At 51.9% G+C, this 26520-nt stretch overlaps 1 protein-coding gene across 10 annotated transcripts in view; it reads left to right on the plus strand.

Annotated features, from left to right (window-relative positions):
- The window catches only part of SIPA1L3 (signal induced proliferation associated 1 like 3), a 235554-nt gene that overhangs the window by 183786 nt on the left and 25248 nt on the right, over positions 1 to 26520 (plus strand). For 9 of the 10 annotated variants that reach the window (XM_068527222.1, XM_068527220.1, XM_068527221.1 and 6 more), the window contains 4 exons: positions 5037 to 5164; positions 10442 to 10560; positions 13126 to 13553; positions 25840 to 26061. In XM_068527222.1, the coding sequence (XP_068383323.1) occupies positions 5037 to 5164; positions 10442 to 10560; positions 13126 to 13553; positions 25840 to 26061 (897 nt within the window). The remainder of the gene's footprint in view (positions 1 to 5036; positions 5165 to 10441; positions 10561 to 13125; positions 13554 to 25839; positions 26062 to 26520) is intronic. The other variant, XM_068527226.1, reaches the window with a different exon arrangement.

The following is a 26520-nucleotide window of genomic DNA, read 5'->3' on the forward strand; positions in this document are numbered from 1 at the left end:
GTGTATTGCTTTTGCTTCTTAAAGCAAAAATTCATTGGAAGGGGAAATTAATTGGACACATTTGTGTGGGTCTATTTCTGTAATCTCTAGACTGTTCCATTGAGCTATATGCATGACCTCAATGAGTGCCTCCAGCAATTCCATGAAGTGAGTAGCGTGTCCCATTTTACAGAGGGAGAGGGAAAACTGAGGCTCAACAAGGTGAATCCACTTGGCCAAGATCACTTTTCCAGGAACCCAGGCCTATGTGATTCCAAGGGACCGACTCTGACCCAGAGCTGTCCTGCCTGCCCACGAGACTCTGAGCGCATCCTCCAAATCAGGGTGACATGCGTGGTCCCTACTGGAGTCCCCACCCCACAGTGACACTTGATGGCTGTGATTTTGTGTTTCAGGCTTTCTGGCATTGGCAAGTGAAAAACTCTCACTTTTCCCTTGGATTCCAGCTCTTCCCAGCCCACCCCTCTCTTCCCAGGGCTCCAGTGGAGCTTGTCTCGGCTCTCTGTGGCCTAGGTCTCGGCAATTTTTATCTCTGTCAACAGCTAGGTTCCAAATTTTGCCAACCATTCCTAGCACACCTCAGCCCCTAAACCCGCAAAAGTGTGTCTCATGGCCAGTCACCAGCCGGCAATAAGAGGCCCGGGAACAAGTCAGGCTGCCCCAGTGGCCTTTGGCCTCAGCTCCTTTCCCCTTTTCCTGCCGCGCAGTTGACATCCTGGAGCCTGTGTGACCCAAGCGAGAGACAGTCCAGCCCAGCCACGGACATTCCCCCCTCAGGACTCCTGTGTCTCCTGCTGTCTTCTCCAGCGGGCCTGCAACTTGCCGAATTCATCAAACTTTTAGGAGCTCGAAGGCCCTCATAGACAGAACCTATCCCATGACCCATTTTAGATTTACTGAGACAGGAGGGCAAGATGGCCTGCACCTCATCAGCCATGTGAGAGTGGGCTTCACCTCTCTGCCCCTGTTTGCTCACATGTAAAACGTCTGCCCTTGGTAATTCCCTGGCGGTCCAATGGTTAGGGCTCTGCACTTCCACTGCAGGGGGCACAAGTTCCATCCCTGGTCAGGGAACTAGGATCCCTCATGCTACACAGCAAGGCCCAAAAAAAAAGAAAAGAAAAAAAAAAAAATTAGCTGTTAAAAAAAAAAGTCTGCCTCTGAGCAGTGTTGAGAACATTCTAGGAGGGAATCTCTCTCGAGCACTTAGGACTGAGCCCGGCACACAGTAAGTGCTCTGTGAGGGTTCTGACTGTTACTGCTGCCTGCAGGGCTGTGCCGGCAGCTGCAGATGCGGTCCCCGTCCTCAGGAGTTTGCCACTCTCGTGTTCAACATGAGCAAACCTCCAAACTCAGTACAGAGCGCTAGGACAGAATTGTGTACCCAGCCCAGCACCCTGCAGGGCTGGCGTGGACCCCAGACATTTGCTCATTAGGCCACTTGGCTGGCTTTTTTTTTTTTTTCCTTTGCTTTTCTCTGCCAGTTCCATGAAGAGTGGTACATCAGTTAGGAGGCATTTGACTTCAGACAGAAAACCTAACTCAAGAAAGCATGAGCGTCAGGGGGATTTATCATCATCACGTAATAAGTCCAGAGGTGGGGTGGCTCTAGGGCTGGTTAATTGTACAGGGTCATCCTCAGGGACCTGGCTCCATTCATGACCCACGAGGGCTACTGTGGCCCCAAGCAAAACCGGTGCCCTGCAGAAAAAGAAGGAAGAGCTTCTCTGTGTTTCCTACAGTAAAGGAACTCGGTCACTTGCCCACCCCTGAACTAACCCCTGGCAAGGTCACATTGGACCCCCATGACTGTCTTAAACCATCAGGACTTACACAAGTCGTGTGGCAGAGGGATGGCTGCCAGAGCAGAATCTGGACTCCACCAGCAGAGGCAAAGAAGATGATGCCAAGTGGGGTGGCAGCCAACAATGGCTGCATCGTCCGTCCACCCTTTACCCAGTCCTCCTGTAATGCACCCATCATCCACTGTTCCATCCAGGCCTGGAGCCCTGCCCTCAGGAGTTCAATTCTGTCTTGGTACTTTCCTATATGGCAGAATGGGAAGTTCAAAGCCAAGATCCTGGCAGCCCAAACCTGCTTCTGGGAAGTTTTGCCCAGAGCTATGCATGGTGAGATTCTAGAATGTTCCAGTTTCCAATCAGCTTGACCAGGATGTGGTAATGATAGAAATGGCCCCAAATAGGACATTTTCAGCACCGAAAGAATGGTCAACATAGGTCAGTCAGTTTGCGTTGGGATAATAAGAAGGCTTTTTAGTGAGAGAATTACATAAATGGACAAAGTACAGGTTGTCTTGATTGAGGACAGTTAGCTGAGAGATTAAGCTGGTAACATATATCCAGCCTAAGGCAGTCCATCAGGGGAATTCTCCGGCGGTCCAGTGGTTAGGATGTGGCGCTTTCACTGCCAGGGCCCAGGTTCAATCCCTGGTCGGGGAGCTAAGATCCCATAAGCCACGCAGTGCAGCCAAAAAAAAAAAAAAAAAAAAAATTGGGATTAGGTTTGTCTGCTCCTCCTCGCCGATGTTCTGCCACCCTTGGCCTGTGGCCTACTGGTCTTAAGGTGGCTGCTCAGCCTTAAGGAGATAATGAGGTAAAGGCACCCACCGCACATTTCCAGAGAGTGCCTGGGAGTCACGTGCAGTACTCTTATCTCATTGGCCAGGACTGCAAGGGAGCCTGGGAAATGTAGTTTGTTAACCGATCACATTGCTGCCCCCAGTACAGTTGGGATTCCGTTACCAAGGTGGAAGCAGAGAGTAGACATTGAGGGAGCAGCCTGCAGCATCTGCCACTTGGACCTTCCGCTTTCCTTTGGCTGATCCCAGCTACTGCCGTCTTCCTTTAGTACTCAGAATTCAATACGGACATTTTGAGAAAATGGAATAAACACATCAACACTTCAGTTTCCAGCTGTGCTGGAGCCACATTTTACCAGGAAGTTGGCTGGCTGCTAAGTCAGCCAATAAGATGAAGACTGCCTATGCTTTTTTATTGTTTTGACTCTTTTTTTCCTGGAGGCATTAGAGTTCAAGGTCTGGAGAAGCGGGGATAATATGTATTTTCTTGGCGGGTGAGTAAAGATGAGTTATCAGGAAGTCCAGTGCACCTCTGCAGCACCCCTCTGCTGCCCTGGAGGCGTTGAAGCCAGGGGTTTAGAGTTGGTCTCTACAGAGACAGCCTTGGCTTGGGGCTGGCAGGGTGACCCTGGAGAAGTCAGTTAACTCCTCTTTTGGATTTTGGGGGGTCCTGGTTTATCATCCTCTCAAGTTGCAAGTATAGGCACAGGAGCCAAATGGGGAATCACAATATCAGCTTGATTAATGGAGGCTCAGTGACTCCTGCAAAGTCCAGGGCTTATGTCAATGGGATGTTTCTGGTGGCAAGTAGCCAAAACTTGGCTGACTCAAATGCTGTAGGAATGTGTTATCTCACAGCAAAGAAGGTTCAGAGGCAGAGTAGCCTCCAGGGAGGGTTAATCCAGCATCTCGACAACATCATCAAGGGCCCGGTGCCTACTCTCTTCCACGCTCAGCATTGGCCTTGTTCTCAGGCTGGTTGGGAGAGGGTGACAGCGGCTCATGGTGTTATATCTGAACCCAGCAACACCTGGTGAAGAAGAGAGGCCATCTTTCCTTGTCAGCTCCCTTCGGAGCAAGGAGACTTTTCCCCAAAGCTCCTCAGCAGACTTCCCCCATTTCAGTCAGGTTATTCTGGGTAACAGATGCCTGAAAATTGCAGTGACCAAAGTCAGCGAAGGTTTATTTTGCACCCACACTGCAGGTCCACCACTGGTTGGACCTCTCAGGATGCAGGCTGCCTCACAGCTCACTGGCGAGAACTAGTCACACAGTCCCAGCCAGCCTGTCTCAAGGGGCTAGGAAGTGTGGTCCTGCCGTGTGCTTGCCAGGTGAAGAGCCAGAAGTATTTCATGGGAGTCTTAATGACTCACATCCTCTCACATCTCATGTGCCTGTCTCTAACCAACCCCAGGCAAGGAGAAGGTTTCCGCCATGACTGGCTCTGATCTGAGGTGGAATGGACGTTGGGAGGCGCCCACAGGATTCACTCCGGGTTCATAGAGAATGTCTGTGGGACCTGAGGCCACAGAGAACCTTTTGCCAATCCCTCTGTTAAATCTCAGCCCTTGCCTGCAGGTGTGCAGGGCCAGCCTCCAGGAGAAGCTCTGTCTAGGAGACAACTTTGTTATTTCATTCCTTCACAACCCTGTGAAGCAGAAAATGTCATTTTTCAGACAGGAAAACTGCAGCTCAAACTGATGAGCACTTGCCCGACCAAGGTCACGCAGCTAGTAAGGGATGGAGCTGGGGTTGAGCCCAGACCTGCCTTGTTCTGAAGCCTGAGCCCCAGCTTCTCCTCTGCAGCTCTTTCCTCCACCAGAGAGACATACACACTTCCGGCCTGTCAGCCTCAGGCTAAGCTCTGGACACACAGGATGACATTCAGTCCTCCAAGGAAGGACCTACTGCAGTTGCCTCTTGACAACTAGGGAAACTGAGGCTCAGGGCAAGGAAGTGACTGTACCTGGCTGGGCGAGAGGCCGAGGGGAGGTTTGATCCCCAGGCCGCTGGGTTCCAGGCCTCCTGTACCTACAAACGCTGCCTTATCCTGCTCTCCTCCACCAGAGAGAAAGGGAGCCCAAGACAGGCCTGGGGGCGGGGGGCTGCTGATGACAGCTCACCCCGTTTCGCAGCCAAGAAACAGGACCCCGGAGGAGCCTCTGGGTAGGGCTGTTGCCCACGTGGCTTCTGCCCCCTTCTTCCTTGAGGACCCCACCTGGCCCCACACGCCCTGCCACCACCGGCTCCCTGGCATGCTTCCCGCGCAGAACTCACTCCTGACCCTCAGTTAATAGCACGTTTCCAGGCTTCCTCACCTAGCCTCCCCTCCGCGCGGAGCCTCCCGTGTATTTAAAACCCCACATCGAGGAAGTCTCAGGTGGTTTTTGGCACACCAGCCCTTCACCCTGTGTTTGCTCCTCTCGCCCCGCTGCAGGTATGCAGCCGCCCCACACCCACTGCTGTCTTTTGATCCCCACTTCAGCCACGATGGGACGTCCAGCGGCGAGTCCTCCTCAGGCGGCCTGACCAGCCAGGAGAGCACCATGGAGCGGCAGAAGCCAGGTAAGGTGGTCTCCCCAGGCCAGCTGTGCCCCTGGCCTCGCCCTGCACGACCTCTTAGTTACAGCGTGACAGGTGACACCCCTCCTCCTGTCGGTGATGGATAAAACACACAAGAAAGCTCTAAGTGCCACACGTAAGACTAGAGAGGTCTCCCGGGAGAGCGGCGGGGACCAGTGAGCCAGATCCGTCTCCACCCAGGCAGGGCATCAGCAGGTGGGGTCTGCCGACACTGTCGGTCAGGAGCCAGGGCACAGACGTGCGTGCGACTTGGAGGTGGGGACCACCAGCGGAAGTCGTTGAAAAGGACTGAAAGTGGTGCTCTCAGGGGAGCGGGGCCGGCAGCGTTCTGAGGCTGCTCATTACGTAAGGCTTCCCGTGTTGCTTCTCGACTGCTGTGCTGAGAAGCGACGCTCCAAATATGGAGCATCTAGTGTGATAACATGTCACAAAGTGAGCACGCCCGTGTTCCACACCCAGCGCGAGAGACAGACGTGGCCAGCCTCCTGGAAGGCCCCAGCGCCTCCCAATCGGTATCCCCAAAGGCCACCCCTGTCTTGCTTCCCACGACCAGACTTAATCTTGCCTGGTTTTGAACTTCACGCATATGGAATGTAGACTCCCACTGGATGCACTGTGTGTGTGTGTGTGTGTGTGTGTGTGTGTGTGTGTGTGTGTGTGTGTGTGTGTGTGAGAGTGTGGCTTCTGTTGCTCAGTATTGTGTTGGTAAGGGTCGGCCACGTGGCTGTGTGTAGCCACGCCATTTCTGAGTAGCATATCCATTGTCTGAATGACCCACAATTTCTTACTCGAGTCTCACGTTGAAGGACATTTGGATTGTTTCCAGTTTGGGGCTGCTTAGAATAGTGCTGCCAGGAATATCCTCATACCTGTCTTTTGATGAACACATACTCACATTTCTGCAGGGAATATACCTAGGAGTGGAATTGCTGGGTCATGCGTTTAACTTTATAAGAGACTGCCAAACCATTTACCACTCCCACCAACGACAGAGAGAGTTCTCTTTGCTCCGGTCCTCACCAGCCTTTTCATTTCAGCCTTCCTAGTGGGCACGTAGTAGTATCCTGTTGTGTTTTTAATTTGCATTTTTCTGATGCCTGATGAGACTGAGCATCTTCTCATCTGTTTATTCTTCTGTGTATAAGTATTAATCATGGGCATGTACTACTTAGATGAATATCTTAAACATGATTCCTCATAACAAAGTTGTAGCCCCTTTGAAGTGTGAGAACCAGCAGATGATGGGTGGGTTCAAAAGAACGAAAATCAATGAAGTGTCAGAGAGCGCTGACATCAGAGGGGCAGGAGATGGAGATGTCCACGCAGCGGGTGTTCGAGAGTATCCAGGCAGCTCTCGGCGGGGAGGACCCTGGCAGCACATCACCGGCTCCCCCGGGCACTGTGGGGCAGGGGAGAGGTTGCCTGCCCCAGGATTAGCGGCCTGGAGAATTCCTCAGCACCCCCGCCCCATGGTTCTCTTAAACCAGGGACAACGGTTGGACTGCAGGCAAGCAGATCGCGTCACCCCGACCCCCAACTGTCCCCCACTGCTGCTGCCTCCGGGGCCTGTAGACACGGGTTCGCTCCTCTCCTCAGCACGCTTGATCGTGCCCGCGGTCTGTGATCTTTGCTCCAGCACAGGCAGATTCGCATCCTTTTCCCCCCACCCCACCCAGTTGAGAAGGAGAGAAACGCGTTGCTTGGCGATGTCATTACACCAAAGTGTAAAATAAGAAGGAAGTTTTTCCAGCATTCACCATGGACCCCAAATAAGGAGTCACAGAAGCTCACCGTGGTCCCTCCTTTCTTTCCTCTTCTGTCCCTTAGAGCTCGTCTCCCCTCTCACTTCCTTGAGACCTTGTTATAAGTTGACTAACCCCTCCCGGCACACACACAGATCAGGGCAGTCTGTGTCTAGGAGTCGTCATAAAGTTTAGAATGTATTCAAGACCAGGGTGGGGGAATCAGGTGCCACGATGGATGTGGGGATGTGCCCAGCCCTGGTCAGGTGACCGTGATTGCAGTGACAGCAGTACGGTTTCCGGTGCTGTACACTCCCTCCTGTTTAATCATCTCAGGAACACGACAGATTGGGTGCCGTGACTGCCCTGTTTTAGAAACGAGGAAGATGAGGCACAGAAAGGTTGTCCCTTGTCAGAGGTCCCTGCTGGTGAGTAGCATCACTGAGATTTGGACCAAGGCCTATTAGTTCTAGAACCCTCCTTAACCCTCATCACCCACAGACACCACCACAGTCCCTCACCCACAGAGTGAGCGTTTCTCAAGCCTCAGCACACCCAGGTTAGGAAGGTGGCCCCAGAGCCACCAGCTGCCCCAGGCCTGTGCCTGGCCGTGTTTTCAACACATCTCTCACAGCCACGTCCATGTCTGTCACCCACCCAGTGTGTCAAGGGTGAAGCAGGAGCGCCAGAAGGTCACTGGGGCCCAGTTCAGAGGGCCAGTGAAGGGCCCAGGATCAGGGCCTGCTAAGGGCAGGGCTAGGGGCAAAGGGGACACTGGGGCAGCCAAGGAGGGGCAGGAACCTAGCCCTTCATCCCTCCATTCATTCGACACATCACCAATGATACGTGCCAGGCTGGGCACCAGGGATACAGTGTGAGCCAGACAGGCGTGTCCCCTGCCTTCTTGGAGCTGACAGTTTGTGGGAGAGACGGACAATAGCAGGAGCACCGAGTAATAAATACTCACTAATAATGCTGAGTATTAAGTGGAAACAAACACAGTGCCTAGAGAGAGCTTGGTGGGGTCTGGGGGTGAGGGTGTCTCTGAGCAAATCACATTTCAGGCAAGGCTAGAAGAATGCAGAGGAGCCAACTGGGAGGAGAACATTCCAGGGAAAGAGAGCTGGTTGAAGACCCTGAGGTAGCAGGGGGTATGGTGTTGGTTGAACAGGAAAGAGGCCTAGTGGCTGGAGAAGTGGGAGATGAGGCCAGGGAGGTGACGGGGACAGCATGGTGGGGACTCTGTCCTTCAGTCAGAACCACGGGTCTCAATTCTTCTGAGCACAGGAGGGATGGGATCTGACTCGGGTGTTCACAGGGTCCCTCTAGCTACAGATTCTTGCAGGGTGGGGCCAGTGGAGGGGGAGAGATGGGCAGGTTCTGGATACGGTCCTTTGGAGGTAAAGTTAGAATTTCCTGATGCTCAAGGATGATACCCAGTTTCTGACCCGAGCAGCTAAAAGGACGGAGATGATGAGAGATGCAGGTTTGGGGGAAGATAAGGAGTTGACTTTGGCCGTGTCCAGTGGGAGGTGCCCAGTAGACACCCAGTGGAGGCGTGTGAGGGAGCCATATATACAAGTCTGAAGTCATGGGGAGAGGTCCAGCCAGAGACAGAAGTGTGGGAGCCACTGGTGTCATATAGGTGGTAGAGAAGGCTGGGTGTGACTGCCACGGGCTTGGCTCTCTGCAGAAATGTGGTCTCCTGGCATGGTCTGCCCACCTTCCAGGGGACCAGAGCCTCCTGGGCGTGTCGGATGCTTCCAAGGAGGAAAAGCATCTGTGGAGGTAAAGTAGGTGGACAAAGTGGCCAGCCTGCCCGCTCTGATGACCATGATTCCCAAATGAAAGCCACATGGGCAGTGACACCCTCGGCAATGTCCAGCCAGGCTGCTGTCTGCCATGTCCCTGAGTGCCGTGCCTGGCCCTCCAGGCCCACCTTCCCCAGCAGGAACACGGGCCCAGAGCCCTCTGGGGCTGCACCGGGGGCAGCAGTGTGTACGGTTGTGAGCTCAGCCTCCGTCAGGCCTGGTGAGAAGTTCTGAGTCAGCTGTGTGACCTTGGCGGTGACCTCACCTCTCCCAGCCTCAGGTCCCTCTGCTGCGGCAGACACCCTAAGTGTCTTTCCTTGCAGGGTGGTTTCGGGGTCCAGTGAGATCACAGCTGCCCAGCCCTCGGCACAGGACCCAGCCCATCATGAAGGGAAAGACGACTTCTGCTTCTCGAGCACTCACTCTGCACTGTCGCTGGAGTTGTCACTGTTGGGGAAGCACAGAGAGGGTACGGGGGTTGAGAGCGCAGGTCTGAAGCTCTTTCTGACTTTGTGACCTTGGACCAGTTACTTAACCTCTCTGAGTCTTGATGTTCTCCTTCATCTATTAAACTGGTACTAATATCCACCTCACAGTATCACTGGGAGGATGTAGCAAGGTAACGCGTGCTAAAGCACTTACGGTAGTACCTGATACAGACGTGTGCTTAATGATAATTATCGTTATTATTTTAAATACAGCACTGATCAAAATTGTGGGCTCTGGTGTTAGACCGCCTGGGTTTGGGCCCTCTGTTAGTGCGTTTTGCAAGTTTGATAGATATTAACTAGCCCTCCACTGGCGTTGTGTGTTTTTTTAAGATCCAATGCTCCATTCAGGCACATTGGCCAGCCTTGGGAATTTAGACTAATTTACACCCACACCAGCCGTCATGACTTTAAACCTATTTCACCTTTGAACCAGCCATTCCACTTGTAGAATTCTGTCCCAAACATAATTCCACACTTGCTCAAAGTTGGGTGTAGAGGGAAGGCCACCAGAATGTTAAGAAAAATCGAAAATACCCTGAATGTCCATCAGCAGGAAACTGGTTAAATAATTGATGTCCATTCACATGATGGAATACTGTACAGCTCTTAAAAATAAGATAACTTCATGTTCAGTTAACTTATGTGAAGATGTATTGTGAAGATACAGAGCAAAAAGCAAGTGTAAGTATTATTTATTTGTAAAGTAAGAAATCAAGTTGTGAGACAATGCTTATTATGATTCCACTTTCATTTAACCAAAAAAAGCTACACACGTTTAAGCAACAAAGGAACGCGACCTTGATTATATAAAGAATCTTATTCACCAAAAGACAGTCAATCCCGTAGAAAAATGGGTAAAGGATATGAACAAGTAATTTACAAAATAGAAAATCCAAATGGCCAGTAAGGATGAAAACGTGCTCAAGCTCCTTTGTGGATGGAGGACTGTTGGAAGGCTTCGCGAAGTTAACGCATGTTAAGCACTAGAATGGTGCCTGGCACACAGTAAGTGCTCAGAGGTAAATATTCTGTTACTGAGTGTTGTTAGACCCCAAGACATGAGTTGATGGGGGTCATGGCCGTGTGTGAGCTGAGCAGACAAGCTGGCAGAGGGGTGGGACCATCCAACCACATTTAGGACCAGATTCTTTGGGTGAACTTGGACCAGAGCCTGAGTCACCTCTGACCACTGGTGTGTCTCCCATCTTAATGCAGAGCCTTTGTGGCATGTGCCCGCCCAGGCCCGGCTCTCGGCCATGGCTGGAAGCAGCGGGAGCAAGCACACCTCCAGGCAGGACACAGCAGGCAAAGATTCCCCCAACAGGCATTCCAAGGTGAGTCTGGGCCCCGCCTGCCAACCCCGGGGAGCCAGGGCTGTGGGAGCTGGCCGCCTTACCCGCCCTGACTGCCGAGGGCTGGGCGGCTTCACCTGCGTGTGGGCCTCTGAGCACCACACATGAGCACATGCTCCGCCTCTGCCCCCTTCCACTCCAGCAGAGGGGGAGATGCCTGGTCTGGAGTTAGGCCCAGCCAGGTGCACGTCCTGGCTCCAGCCCCCGCCGTCCACGTCATCTTGAGCAAATACCTTCACCCCCCTGAAGCCACAGTTTCCTCATTACCTCAGCTGTGGTAGGTGTCTTCACCAGCTTGGGCTGCTGTAAGAAAAGTACCACAGACTGGGTGGCTGATAAACAACAGAAATTTATTTCTTACAGTTCTGGAGGCTGGGAAGTCCAAGCTCAAGGTGCAGGGAGATTCAGTGTCTGGTGAGAACCTGCCTCCTGGTTCACAGACAGCCTTCCCTCCACCTCATGTGTGAAGGGAGCTCTCTGTGGTCTCTTTTATAAGGATATAAATACACATACGGATTTTATAACCCCATTCATGAGGAATATATAAACATGTATAGGATAAATATGTGAAAATATATAGCGGTTTTCTAATCCCATTCATGAGGGCTCTACCCTCATAACCTAATCGCTTCCCAAAGGCCCTCCCTCCTAATACCTTCCCATTGGAGATTAGGATTCAGCGTATGAATGTTGGGGGAACACAGACTATTCAATCTATAGCAATAGGTTAACTGCTGTTCCAGACAGCCCCCAAATCTCAGTGACCTCACACAATAGAAGTTTATTCCCCTTTCATGTAACAATTCAGTGTGGGTACTCGGTGAGCAGCTTTCCACATGGTGGTTCAGGAACCCAGGCTGCCTCCCTCTTGTAGCTGTCCCTCAGGGCCTCAGAGCCCTCCCCTGGGTCCCTGCCTCTTTGCAGCAGATGAGAGTAGGAGGGAGAGGGAAGGTTTTTGTGGCTCAGACCTGGAAATGGCATAAATCACTTTTTTTTTTGGCTGTGTTGGGTCTTCGTTGCTGCGCGCAGGCTTCTCATTCATTGAGGTGGATTCTCTTGTTGCAGAGCTCAGGCTCTAGGCACACGGGTTCAGTAGTTGTGGTGCCTGGGCTTAGTTGCTCCGCGGCATGTGGGATCTTCCCGGACCAGGGCTCGAACCCGTGTCCCCTGCATTGGCAGGCAGATTCTTAACCACTGTGCCATCAGGGAAGCCCCGGCAAAAATCACTTTTACCTATATTGCATTGTCCAGGACTCTTATCACGTGGCCACAGGTCACTGCAGGAGGAACTGGGAAATGTCCTGTGTGCCCAGAAGGAGATAGTTTTGGTGAGCACTTGGGAGTCTCTTCACATCTATTCACTCAGTGGGTGTTTGATGAGCACGTACAACATGCCAGGCCTTGGGACCACAGTGATGAAGAGGGCAGATGCACCCCTGTGCTCACAAAGCTGGCGTCCCAGTGGGGGCAACAAGCAGTAAGCAAAGAAACAGATTTCATTATATAATGGTAAGAACCAATTCTTGCTGTGAAAGAAAAACAAAGTACAGTTAAGGGAAAAGAGCGTCAAGCACAGCTACTTTAGGATGAGGTGGTCAGAGAAGGCCTTTGAGGAGGTAACCTTTAAGCAAAATCTTGAATGAAGTAAGGAGCAACCCATGAAGATATCTGAGGGAAGAGCACTGTAGGCAGAGGGAACAGCAAGTACAAAGGCCCTGAGGGGGCAGTGTGCCTGGCATACTCAGAGAACAGCGAGAAAGCCAGTGTGGCTGGAGGAGGGTGATCAAGAGGGAGGCGGGAGATAAAGTTAGAGACCAGAACCTGGAACCAGATCACAGAGGCCATGGTGAGGACTCTTGCTTTTCCCCTGAGTGAGCAGGGAAAGGACATGAACTGACGCAAGTGTTCACAGCCTGTCTCTGGCTGCGTGTAGGGAACAAATTGGGGGCCGGGGTGAGGGGAGACAGGGACAGGGAGTTGGGAGACCAGGGAGGAGGCTCCTGCCATAGTCCAGCAGGAGGCAGTGGTGGACAGGACCAGGGTGGAGCCACAGAGGGAGGAGAAGTGGCAGGTTTGGACCTGTTTCGAAGATTCAGGCGACAGGATTTGCCGTTGGACTAGATACGGGTGTGAGAGCAAAAGCAGCGTCGAGTGGCTCCACGGCTCTTGGCTGGAGCAGCTGAAAGGACGGAGGTGCCATTATGAGACAGGGAAGAGGCGAATTCAGGAGGGAAGGCCAGAAGCTCAGTTTCAGATGTGTTCAGCTTAAGCTGTGGGCAGCATGTTACATATGTGCTGTCATTTGTTCCTCTGATCAACCTCATGGGGCAGGGTTATTACCAACCCATTTTACAGATGTGGAAACTGAGGCACGGGGAAGTTCAACCAATTGCCCAAGATAACAAGGCCAGTAAGTGGGGGAGCCATAGTTCGAAGCTGTCTGGCTCCAGGGTTCACACTTAGGTGTGGGGAGGACCCAGAGAAGGAAGTTTGCCCCCCGCCCCCCCACCCAGAGTCTAGGAATGACACACTTCTCCTGCCTTCCAGGGAGAGCCTCAGTACTCCAGCCATTCCAGCAGCAATACCCTCTCCAGCAACGCGTCCAGCAGCCACAGCGACGATCGCTGGTTCGACCCCCTGGACCCACTGGAGCCAGAGCAAGACCCTCTCTCCAAGGGAGGCTCCAGTGACAGTGGCATTGACACCACCCTCTACACCTCTAGCCCCAGCTGCTTGTCCCTGGCCAAGACATCTCGGCCGGCCAAGCCACACAAGCCCCCGGGAAGTGTGGGCCTCTGTGGGGGCGGGCGCGAGGCTGCTGGGCGGTCCCACCATACAGACCGGCGTCGGGAGGTCTCGCCCGCCCCTGGGGTCACTGGCCAGAACAAGGGCTACCGACCGAAGCTGTACTCCTCAGGCTCCAGCACCCCTACAGGCCTGGCTGGGGGCAGCCGCGACCCACCGAGGCAGTCCAGGTAAGACACTGAATCTAGTCCAAGTCCTTCAGGGGCCCTGACCACCTTCTGCATCCCCCACAGTCCTGACACTGGTGTTCCCCTCCCCAGAAACATGCTCAAAGGTGGGAATGCTCGCACCTTAGTTTGCTTACAGGGTTGGGAGACTCGTGGACCTCCCCCTGCTGCCATCCATTGGCCTTTAAGAATCCCAGTAGAGGGAGGTAAATCCCTGGCTGTCTGTCTCATCTGTCTCTGGTTCACTCTGACCCTCAGTCTCTTTCCTTTTCTCTCTCCTGAGACTAGTAGTTTTTACATTTTCTGGGAACCACAGACTGTTTCTGTTAGGAGTGCATTTGTCTGGAGGTAATAGGAAACCTGACCCACAGTGGCTTAAACAAGTAGAGGTTTAATAGTCCCCTTTTGGGAAGTCCAGAGAGGGCAGAGCTGGGCTGGTGCAGCAGCGGCTCAGGGAGGGCCTCAAGGCCTAGCACCCTGTGTCTTCCTGCTCCATCACCCTCCTCATGCTGGCTGTGACTTCCTGGTCTCCAGATGGCTGTGGTGCCCCTGGGGGACATGGGGACAGAGAACAGAGGAAAGACGGCAACGTCTGTGTAGCTCCCTGTCTGTGGAGAAAGCAAAAGCTTTCCCAGAACCCCCTTCAGCAGGCAGTGTCACATGGCCATCTCAGCTACAAGGAAGTCTGGGAGATCACGGGTTAGCCTTCCAGCCTTCATAGTGAAGGGCAGTGTGGTCTCCAGACAGTCCACTGGAAGGCTGTTCAACACAGATTCCCCTGCCCTACGGGGTGGGGCCTGAGACTATGCATTTTTACAAAGTTCCGTGTAGATGCCAATGTTGCTGGTCCCGGGACCACGCTTTGAGAACCACTGGTAGAGAGGCAGACAGGGTAATAAGTGAGAATGAACAGGCATTGACTAACCAACAACCTGGAGTCTGGACCACACACAATTTGCGAATGTGATGAAAGCCACGAACTGCCTCCTGGAAAAGTCGTTCTGCCGTCACAGGACTCAGCCCGGTCCAGGGGCCCCCTCAGAGGTCTGCGGCCCCAGGCAGGGATTACTGTGCTGCAGTCCCCAGTGTGCACCCCTGAGGCCACCACCTCCTTTCTCTTCCCTGACCACACCTGAGCAGGGGCCAGCCCGTGTCCAGGACCCCTATTAGGGGTCTTCATCTCCCTTGACTTCCTGACACCTTGGCCCGTCCCCAGACCTGAGCCTCTCGCCACACAGGACACGTGCACCCAGGCAGTGGCCTCAGACCTCCTTGACCACAACCCACAGTGGACCTGGGTCTTTGACTATACAGAAATATCTATATTTTTTTAAAAGGTGAAGCAAAAATCTCCCTAGCAGTTCTTAGCCTGACCGTGCGAAGCCCTTTAATCCAGTCTACTCTGTTCAGAATGTTTGAACGCTGCTCACTACCTCCTTAAAGGATCTCATGACCTAGCAGCGGTTCTGTTGTTACCAAACTCAGGTTCTGCTGCTTGACACTCGAAAGCCAATGTTGGACAGACAGGTGTTGATTGGAAAGGAAAATATGCAGAAGCGTAAGGGAGTTTAGCTGTTGTAGAAGTTGAAGTATAACTAGATTCTAAGACCAAGGGGCTGCTTACACTCTGACAGACTTGGAAACCACAGTATTTGAGAGTGTCCGTCTGTCAGTGCTTTCCCTCACTGTGGCCCTGGTCCCCCTGGAGTCGGGAGCCAGGAGAAGGGTGAGGGTAGAGAGAAAGGGTGCCCCAGGGAGTTAAGTCTCTGTCTGAGCCAGCCTCCCTAGACAGATAGATGTTAATCATTTGAACTCACGGACTCTTTTGAACAGCTCCTTCATTCATTTATTTATCCATTCATTTCATTCACAAATATTTCTCAGGGATTTGTTGTGTCCCAGGGACTATGCTGAGAGCTAAGGAGAAGTAACGAGCAAATTCAGACGAGGCCCCTAGCCCTCACCTCACCCACCATCTATTGAGGGAGACAGACTAGAATCAGGTCATCACTGAGACAGATGTCAAAGTGCGCCCACCGAGAGGGCCTCGGTGCCATGGGGGTCCCAGGTCCCGGCTGTGGTAGCCCCTGTGTTGGGCACAGGCCCGTGTTAGTAAAGCTCAGTAGCTATAGGGTTTTGGAGTCTGATATAAAGGCAGCGGTGCTGGGGAGTAGACTGTGTCTGAGGCAGGGGGGTGGGTATAAAATTACTCTGTGTCTGAGAGAAGGATTTGCTGAACCCAGAAATGAAGGGAATAAAATGGGAGAGGAACCTGCTACAAAAGAGGGCCCTGCGGTTGGGAGCTTTAATTTGCATACAGACAATTGATGCTAATTGCAAATCATTCTTATCTACTCATTAAAGCTGCTTCCTGAAGTTTTCTCCTAGGCAACCAGGCTTTAGTGTGAAGCAGCATTTCCCAAAATGGGGTGCTTGAGGTGATTTGGGTGGTGTGGGGAGGAAAGTGTTTTATTTTAAATGGATATTAGGAAAAGTGTTATCAACCCATCCCCTGATTTTACAGATATTGCCTTGGACAAATTAAGGAAAATTAAATGAGTTGATTTAAAGAAACAAACGTGTTCATGGTAGATGAGAGCGTGGGCTCCAGAGTCAGCCCACTGGGGTTTGAGCGCCACCCCACACCACCTTGTCTTGGCTGTGTGGCCTTGGGCAAATCACTGAACCTCTCTGGGCCTCAGTTTCCTCATCTGTGAAATGGGGGCCCTGTCACTGTCCCTAACTAAGGCCACGTCGATGTCCCTAGCTAAGGCCCTGACACTGTCCCTAACAGCCTGAGCTGTCCCTAACTAAAACTCTGCCGCTGTCGGTAAGAAAGGCCCTGATGCTCTTTCCAACTAAGGCCCTGACGCTGTCCCTAACTAAGGGCCTGAGCTGTTTCTAACTAACGGCCTGAGCTGTCCCTAACTAAAGCTTGACCCTGTCACTAATGCCCTGACGCTGTCCCTAACTAAGGGCCTGATGCTTTTCCCAACCAAGGCCCTGAATCTGTCCCTAACTAAGACCCTGAATCTGTCCCTAACTAAGGCCGTGACGCTGTCCCTAACTAAAAGCCTGACTCTGTCTTACTTAAGAACCTGAGCATCAACACTTTATTTAGGGACAGCGCCAGGGCCTTAGTGAGGGCTCAGAGTCAATGGGGGAGACATATCCATCCCCAGACAGTGACAGCCCATAGTGGTCAGGGCCAGGGTGAGGGAAGTGGTCAGGGTGTGGGAGCCCAAAGGAGGGGCCTGACCCAGTATGGGAGGTGCTTTCCTGAAGGAAAGAGGCTAAGCTACCGGGAACTAGGAAGGCAGAGTGTTCTAGGCAGAGAAGATGTGCAAGTCCCACCTCACCCTGCCAGTCCTCCCACAATCTTCCCATCTCAGTAGGTACAAGTTCCCAGCAGGTCGCGGAGCACCTGTGCTCGAGGGGCCCACACGTGCCTCTGCCTGCCGCTAGCCACACTGCCCCTTGCTCGGGGCAGCCCAGCAGCCCTGTGCATCTGCTGTCATCCGTCCATTCCCTGGGGCCGAGCCGGAATGACAACCTGCTGCCCAGCCTTGGCTCCCCGAAGAGAGGCACAGGCACTCCATAGCCACCCTTGTGTCTACTTCCAGGCACTTCTAGCCCAACACTTTGCGTTCATTCATACAGCAGGCGCCTACTGTATGCTCAGCCCTCTGCCGCAGAGGGCCCCGGCTGTCCTGGCACTGACAGGGTGCCAGGGGAGACAGCAAGCAAATAATTACAAAAGCAATGAATCAGTTATGCTAGGGGAAAGCCTTCAAGGGAGACCTCCTGGGATCTGAGAGTGGATGTGATGCAGGGGCTGGAGGGGGTGTCTAATATAGGCGGGGGGTTGGGGGGCAGGGATAATTTCCCTGAGAAGGCGTCATTTCTGCCAAAGATGGGAGGGAGCAGGTGAAGTGGTTTCAGGGGGACTGATGATATACTCTTGATGCAGTTATGTGGGTGTTTGCTTTGTAAGTGTTTGTTAAATTGTACATACACGTTTTGTACACTTTGTTCTATGTGGGCTATTTTACAATTTTTTTTTTAAAAGAGAAAAAGGAAAGATGATGTGTGGAGAAGGCATCCCTATGAGAGGGGAGTAGCGTGTGCAGAGGCCCTAGGGTGGGGAGGAGGGTGGGTGCCATCAGGTCAGTGAACACAGGCCCCTTGGCTCAAGTATAGAAATTGAGGGGGGCAGCTGATGGGAGGTTGGCAGGGGCCAGATCACGCAAGGCGCTGTCAGCCACATTACAGAGTTTGGATTTGATCCTAAGAGCTGTGGCCAGCAAGGAAAGGCTTCAGCAGAAAGGATAATGCAGGCAGATAGATGTTTTGAAAGATGGTGCTGGAGGCGCAATTGCAGAAGTCTCAGGGATGGGTCTGAGGCCGAGATATGAGTGAGAAGGAAGGGGACCTTGACTAGAGGACAGAGCAACTGTGGATGTGTCAGCAGGTGGCACCACCAGGACCTAAGGAGGGAGGGAGGCAAAGGTCCAGGACAGTGCCGGTGACTGCTCAGTGTCGGGAGGCTGCTGCAGATGGGGAATGTTGAGATTCTTGAGAGAGGAGAGGAGAGCAGGGCTGGGCAGGCCTGAGAGGAATGTTATTCTCACATTCACTGACACCAAAGCACCCACTGTGTGCCGGGTACTGTTCCAAACATGGCGATACAGCAGGGGACAAAGTCGAGCCCTCTTTTGTGGAGCTGATGGTCTCCTGGAGGGAGAGTGAGGCAGACAGACAACTGAGCAACCGTGTAATATTAATATGCCAGGTGGAGATAAGGTCTGGGGAGAAAATCAAACCGGGCAGAGGTCCCAGAAGGCCTCTAGGAGGAGGTGATATTTTGCAGGGAGCGTGGAAGTGATCCAGGCAGGAAAATAGCAAATGCTGAGGCCCTGAAGGTAAACTCATTTGCAGTGCTCTGGAAATGCTCTGGTGGCCAGACAGGCCAAAGGAAGGCAAGAGGTCTGGTTTGCAAGGTGGGCAGGGGCCCAGCTCTGGCAGGCTTACCGACCACGGTCAGATGCTGGGATTCGATTCTGAGGGACGTGGGAGCCACGGGAGCACATAATCTGACTTACATTTTAAGTAGATCACTCTGGACTACTCGGGGGAAAGTGGACTGTTTCAGGGGTTGGGGGGATTGAGTTCACCAGCATAATGTGAGGACTGCCAGGAAAGGGATGGGCCCTGCCATGCCCAAACCCCCTACCCACTCCCTCCCTGCGCTCCAGCCCTCTCCGTGGAAGCCACCGCAGCCTGTAGCAGCTTGTGCCTGTGGATGATTCCAGTGACTTCACAGACTCTTCCCCCGAGACGTTCGTCATGGGAGCCCGGCTTCCAGGCACAGTGCCAGGCGCCAGTGCCTGCTGTGGGCATCGCGGTGGGCTGAGTGATCCCAGGCAGGCAGCCACCTGCCCCCCCCACCCCACCCTCTCTCGAGGCAACATACACTCCAAAGCTTCCTGGGCTTCCTGAGCAATTTGTCAAGAGCTGTTTAGAGGCAGTGAGAGGCTCTCCGCTCCATGTGGAGCTGACATCGCCGGGTGTTCCCAGGCAGGCAGGAAGCACGTGGCCTTGCTTCCGCGGGTGGGGCTGCGGTCTCCGGGATACCCTTCTGGGTGCACAGCCCTGAAAGGTGATGTGAGGGCCTTGGCATCCACTGGGGCCCACCCCACCTGTGTTGGCTAGGAAGCCAGCGTCACACAGCAGAGACCTACTCGGAGAGTCGCAGTCAGCTTGGGAAGAGGAACGCAGGCCATCTCCAGGAACTCAAGGGAAGGAGGGAACCTTGCAGAGATCTTGGGGCTGGGGCAGGGAGGAGTGCAAAGGCACTGAGGTGGGAATGTTTCTGGGGTGTTTGGGGAACAGCTTCCATGTGGCCAGAGCAGAGTGAGCGAGAGGGAGAGTGGGAGGATCTGAGGGCAGAGAGGGGTCGGCCCAGATGGTGTGGGGCCTTGTGGACTGGGGGAGAGCTCTGACTCACCCTGAGCAGAGGAGGGCGGTGGTTGCACTCGGGCGTTCACAGCCTCCCTCTGGCTGGGTCTGGGGGCGAGGGCAGGAGGAGGCCGCTGTGATGATACAGGTGCACAGTGGTTGGTGGAGGTGGCCAGTGGTGGTTGGATTCCGCATCGATTTTGTGCCAGTGAGTTTTTCTCCCATGTCATCTCTGCTTCCACCTCCTGAAGACCTACTGTTTTTGCTCACAGGCCGCAGGGCAGAATGTTGCTGCATATGGCTCCTACACTGAGCCTGATAATTCCAGCCACGTGCAGGGACTGATTCAACTCTCAAGCCCCTGCCAGACACCTGGGAGAGAGAGCGAGATCAGTCCAGCAGTTAAGGCCCCACAGGGGCCCACCTGGGGGTACCTGGGTGAGGTATTATTTCTCAGGCTCTGACCTCTGGCTGCCTGTGTCCAGGTCACAGCTCCACCACTCACCGACTGTGTGATCTCCACCAGGCTCCTTAATTCCTCTGAGGCTCAGTTTCCTCATCTGTAAAATGGGGGTGAAGATGGGCTCTGTAGTCCAAGGCTGCGAGTATGAACCTACACCATGTGTTTAAGGTAGTTAGCACAGGGCCTGAGACATAGCTGGTCCAAATATATCAGCTGCTGCTTGGTTTTATTTTTATGTGTTATGTATTTATCATGTATACCGTTGTCATTGAAAGTACAGGTTGGTGGTTAAACACACTGTCTCTTGAGCCACACTGCCTGGCTTTGTATCCTGGCTCTATCCCTGACCAGCTATGTTATTTGAGGCAAGTTACTTAATCTCTCTGGGCCTTGGTTTCCCCACGTGGAACTTGCGGGAGGTGGTAGTTCCTGCCTCGTGGGGTTGCTGGGGCAACTAGATGAAGTGATGCCTATGAGATGCTTAGAACAGGGCCTGGCCGTGTTCACAGGCTCGGCGCGGTCACCACCATCACTACCACCTGCTCCGTCACTGCTCTTCCTCCTAAAGGCAAGGGCACAGCTCCCTTTGTGCCTGTTGCCAACCCTGGGCCACCCATCAGCGCCCACGGGGGTGAATAGACCAAAGCATCGCACATGCCCAGGCAGCTGTGCGATTTCTCCATCCAGCCTACAGTTTTTCAGCTTTTTTTTGTAAGCCACAGAACCTTTTACTCCAACAAAATCTTAACTGCTCCCCTAAGATACAACACAGATAAATGCACAGCCTCTCTGGGTGAGGGTGGGGTGGGAGCAGGATGGCCCCCGCCCCCGCCAGTCCTGGCTGAGCCCAGAGCCCAGGCTTTCAGCCCCTGGGCGCACCACGTCCCTGTACATTTGCAGCTCGGGGAGCACACCCCGGTGCCTGGGCCTGTGCTGGGCACTGTGCGCGCATGATCGTGTGAGGCAGGTGCTGTCGTTGCCTCAATTCTCAGAGGAGGAAACTGAGGCTCACTGAGGGGAAGGGGCTTGAGCAAAGAGCGCGGTGTGTCAGGGGAGCAGCGTGGCCCATGTTCCCATCCACCACGAGGTGCTGCTTCGTTTTTCAGGCTGAGGCCCGGGGAGGGCACCTGGCCTCACCAGTGCTTCAGGAGGAAAGTGATTGGCAGGTGGGGTAAGAACTCCACCCTGTACGTGGCACCTGACACAACTCGTGGTCCAAGGGATGTGTGAGAAGGGGCGCCCACCCCAAAGGGCCGGGTCAAGATGCACAGCATATTCAGGAGAATAGTTTTTTGTTGCCCTACTATGTGGGGGGCACCATCCGTCCCTGAGGCTGGTAGACGTTGAAAACAGGGACAGTCGTGGGAATGCCTTTGGCTCCAAGCAACAAGAAATCCCGGCTCAATTGGGGGAAGTCTGTTATCTCTCAGAACGTGAAGGCACAAGGTAGGAAGGGCCCCACGACTGGGTAATTTATTGACTGGAGGACCCAGGTTCTTTCCCTTTCTTTGTTCTGCCTCCATCAGCCTATAGACTGGCTCCCCTCACAGTCTCAAAGTGGCTGTCATTCAACCAGATAGTCACAGTGTCCGGTGGAAGAACACGTGATATTTGCTGCAAGTGGTCTGTGTTAGTTTTCTAGTGAAGAAATCTTCCCCAGAAGTCCCCTAGCACACAGTCCACACTTATACACCCGAAGTCTCACTGGCCAGAAGTAGATCGCAGACCTACCCCAGACCCATTGCAGACAAGTGGCATCAGCCATTCAGGATTTGTGCCCTGGGCTGGGTGCCAGCCAGGTCACCTTCCTTGAGGATGAGTACAGTCAGCCTTCATTTACAGGGTAACGGGGATTAGCATGACACCCAGTGCCTGGCACAGGCCTGAGGAGGGGGCGAACCCCTCCCAAAAGAGGCAATGGCTGGAGCCAGCTGGCAGACACAGAGGCAAAGGGTGTTCATCTTATTCCCTTCCTTTTGTTTTCAATCATCTCTTGTTTTTTTCAGCTCGTAAAAGCTGAACATGCCTGATGACAAGGTAGAGAAATATGTACTGTAGAAAGTAAAAGTTAGGGTTAAAATCAATTAGGATATATTCATAGAGTGGACCCTCTGCAGCTATTGAAGGGAGAGGGGCTTGTGTGGACTGACACGGAGAAGTCTCCAGAGCACCATGTTAAGGTTAAAGCCAGGTGCAGAACAAGCTCATGATAGGCTGCCATTTATGTTGCAAAGGAAGGTTGTGCTTGTGTGTACTACGCTCTCTGTTGAAGAAAGGGGGAGGGGCAGGTTGCCTTGAAGGAGACTGAGGTGTCAGATGGCACTTCCTTTCTACCCTGCGCCTTTTATATGGTTTCATTTCCCCCATCATTACTATCTCCAGAGGTAATCAGTTAGTGTACACTCCCCCAGAGATTTTTCTCCAAACCTGTACCAGCCCAGATCTTTCACACATTTTTGACCATTAACCAAAACAGGAAAAGCATTTTATATTACAATCCAGCGTGGACATCCAGAATAAGGTTTCACAAAACCACTTACCCTTACCTCACAAGAGGTACACTGAGGTTTTTCATTCTAGTCTATTTTTTTAAATTTTCCTCTTAATAACAGGCAAGATCCACTAAGTTGATTTCATGACCCACAGTTGGGGAAAAATTGTGCATTTCCTTTTCATAAAAAGATCCCCCCAAAAAAGCCCAGTAATCATATAGTATACATACATTTTTTTAAAATAAATAAATTTATTTATTTATTTATTTTTGGCTGCGTTGGGTCTTCGTTGCAGCGCACGGGCTTTCTCTAGTTGCGGTGAGCGGGGGGCTACTCTTCGTTGCCGTGCGCGGGCTTCTCACTGCAGTGGCTTCTATTGTTGCGGAGCACGGGCTCTAGGCACGCGGGCTTCAGTAGTTGTGGCACTCGGGCTCAGTAGTGTAGCACACAGGCTTAGTTGCTCCGTGACATGTGGGATCTTCCTGGACCAGGGCTCAAACCCATGTCCCCTACATTGGCAGGCGGATTCTTAACCACTGCGCCACCAGGGAAGCCCCCTATATACACATTTTAAGAAAAGAAAAAGCATGCTTTACACAATGCCTTTTTTCCACTTACTGTAGCTCAGACATCTGTCCTCACCCATAAACAGAAATCGACCTCATTCTTCTCAGTGGCTGCATAGATTTTGATCATATGGATGTGCTTGGAACAATCTATTAATCCCCAGTTAAAAGACATTCAGTCCATGTCCATGTTTTCCTGATTACACACAGCATTGCAGTGACCATCCTTGTATGTGCCTGCATGTACTTGTGCAGGCTTTTCTGTGGTGTGGATTTCTGGGAGGTCAGATCTGTTAGACTAAGGCTGTATCTCCTTCAGTTCTCAGCTCAGACACCGTTGCCTCGTTGGGGAAGCCCCTGACCACCCCAGACCAAGTCCAATCCCGATGTTACATGCTCCATGGCTCCCTGGACATCCCCCCACCAATGTGCAACCTTGGGCCTGTTAGTAGATGTTGCTTAATTATAGAAAGTATATACAAGTCAGTCAGAGCTTGCTTTTTTTAATCCAGTCTGACAATCTGCCTTAGAATTGGGGTGTTTCAGCATTCACGTTTAATGAAGTTACTGATAATGATTTGATTTATATTTGCCGTTTTTCTCTTTGTTTTCTATATGTTTACTGGTTTTCTTGCTCCTCTTTTCTTCCTTTACTGCCGCCTTTTGTGTTAAATAAATGCATTTTAGTGCACCATTTGGATTCCTCTTGATTTTTTGGACTATTTTTTTTAGTTGTTATAGTACGTGCCTTTTCAGTGTAATTCAGATTAATACTAACTTAATTCCAATAAAATATGGAGACTTTTTTCCAATATAGCCCCATTCCATTTCCCCTCCTTTGTGCTATTTTTGTCATCTATACTATTACATCCATACCTGTTATTAACCCAACAGTATAGTGTTGTTATTATTGCCTTATACAGTCTTATGTTTAAGGAAGTTAGAGAAGAAATAAGGAAACATAAATCTGTAGAGTTTTTAATTCTAATCCACAAATTTACCATCTTGGATCCTTCATTTCTCCGAATGGATTCAGGTCACCATCTGCAGTCATTTCCTTTCGGCCCAAGGACTTATTTTATTATTTATTAGGCAGATGTGTAGCAATGAATTCTCTGAGTCTCTGTTTATCTGGGGACAGCTTTATTTTGCCTTCATTTGTGAAGGATACTTTTGCTGGACATAAAAGTCTTGGCTGACAGTTTTTTCTCTCAGCACTTTGAAAATATCATTCCCTTCCATTGTTTCAAATGACAAGTCAGCAGTTAATTGTACTGTGCTCCTCTGTATGTGATGAATCCTTTTCTCTTGGTGCTTTCAGGGGTTTTGTCTTAATGTTTGACTTTCACCTGTTTTTCTGGATGATGTCTTTATATTTATCCTGGTGGGGCTTTGTTGAGTTTCTTAGATGTGTGGATGAATGTTTTTTGTCCAGTTTGAGAAGTTTTCAGCCATTATTTCTTCAAACCTTTCTTCTGCCCCTTTTTCTCTTCTCCTTCTGAAACTCTCAATGAGCATGTGTTGATATGCTTGATGCAGCCCCAGAGGTTCCACTGTGGCAGAACCTGCCTGTTCACTGAGCTGGGCAGTGGGATAAGAGAGAGCCCCCAGGCCACAATGTCAGATTCCCCTTGTTCTTACCTGAAGTTCAGTTTTTCAAGCATAAACGATAGTTGGATTCTTGCATGCCCTTGGTCAGTTTCCAGAGTGCTGAAATGATTGTTTTTGTCGATTTTGTGCTTTGGGGGAAAGAATTTGCCAATCTCCTCATTCTGCCATAGTCAGAAATCCCACCCCTCAATATTGCTAAATTGACTTTCAATAAGGATTTATTGACTTGCACTCCAAGGACATTAATTTTCCCATTAAAGACCTCTTACTTGAAGTGGAATTGGAATTTTATTTAGGAGTTTTAAAAGCTGATTTGCCTCAATGGGATCAGCAGTTGGGTCCCCAAGAGTTGGGTCCTAGTTAACAGCGTGAGGTTCATTGTAGCATTAACTTCACAGGAATCCAGCATTTGGGATATCGAGCTGTGGTTTTAGATTAGATCATCTGGAGTCGTGTCCATCGTGTAATAGTGCTCAAAAAATATTTGAATGAAGAGGCGTGGCAAGGTATAAGTTAAAAAAAAAAGAAACCCGTAAGTTACAGAGCAAGTTATTAGCACAATCCCAGTTATATATAAAAACAATTCTCCCACCCCTCAAAAAAAAGCTCCTGTTTTCTGATTATATGCACTTCTTTGTTTTTTTGTTTGTTTTTTTGTTTATTTGTTTTTGGCTGCAACATGCAGCTCGTGGGATCTTAGTTCCCCGACCAGGGATCGAACCCAGGACCCCCGGCGGTGAAAGTGCTGCGTCCTAACCATTGGACCACCCGGGAATTCCCAACACGTGTGTTTTTAATCATAAGAAAGGGTTAAGAAGGAAATAGAGCAAGCTGTAAACCACGGTCACCTCCAGAGACAGGCAGGTGGGACCCCCACCTTCAGCTGTGTAGGTTGTGCCTAGGAGACAGGGAATCTCTGGGGTGGGGTGGGAGCCTCCACCCACAGGGGGTGACTTTTTAGATTCCCATAGAGGTACCAGCTGTGCTAGAAGGGCATCCCTGGGGTGGGATCGGGACTATGAAGGCAGCTTTACGTTTTCTCCACATAGACATCTATGTATTGGAATTTTCCACAGCAGTAAAGTACTTGTATCTCTCCTCGGTGAATGAAGTTTTGTTTCCCAAGAGGAAATTTAAACAGATCGGTTTTTCAAAACGTGGGATGGAATTGGCTTATTTCTCTCATTTTCACATTGCAGCGACATGAGCTCGAGGGCCGGCTACCCTACTCAGGTTCACAAGACGGCCAGCGCAGAGACCCCGCGGCCCTCACAGCTGGCCCAGCCCAGCGCCTTCCAGCTCTCCGCCTCCGTCCCCAAGTCCTTCTTCTCCAAGCAGCCCATGCGCAACAAGCACCCAACGGGGTGGAAGAGAACAGACGAGCCCCCGCCACGGCCGCTCCCCTTCACTGACCCAAAGAAGTAAGTGCCTGGACGCCCGGTGAGGCACTGCCGGAGCTGAGCTCGGGCGTCTTGGGATGGGGAGGAGGGTGACACCTCGCTCCCTCATTCATCAGGACACCGTGCCAGTCTACACACTGGGAACACAGCTGTGAACAGGCGGGCAGGGGTCCCTGTCAGCTTGGGGAGCTGACAATGCCTGTTGGGGAGGCGGACAGCAAGTAGGGTAACTAAGAAAAGCACGCGGCAGGTCAGGTGGTGGCTAGCGCTGTGTGGCATGTAAACGAAGGCTGTTCCAGGCAGAGGGACCAGCCGCTGCCCAGACCCGGAGGCAGGAGCATGCTTGGTCTGCTGGAGGAAGGCCAGTGTGGCTGGGATCACGTGAGCACGCGAGGTCAGAGAGGCGATGGACACAGACCGGGAGGGTCTTGTGGGCCCCACATAAGGGCCTGGGCGTCTGCTGTGAGTGAGGGGGAGCCG

The sequence above is a fragment of the Eschrichtius robustus genome, chromosome 19 (assembly GCF_028021215.1).
Source record: "Eschrichtius robustus isolate mEscRob2 chromosome 19, mEscRob2.pri, whole genome shotgun sequence".
In the NCBI taxonomy this organism is placed as follows: Eukaryota; Metazoa; Chordata; class Mammalia; order Artiodactyla; family Eschrichtiidae; genus Eschrichtius; species Eschrichtius robustus.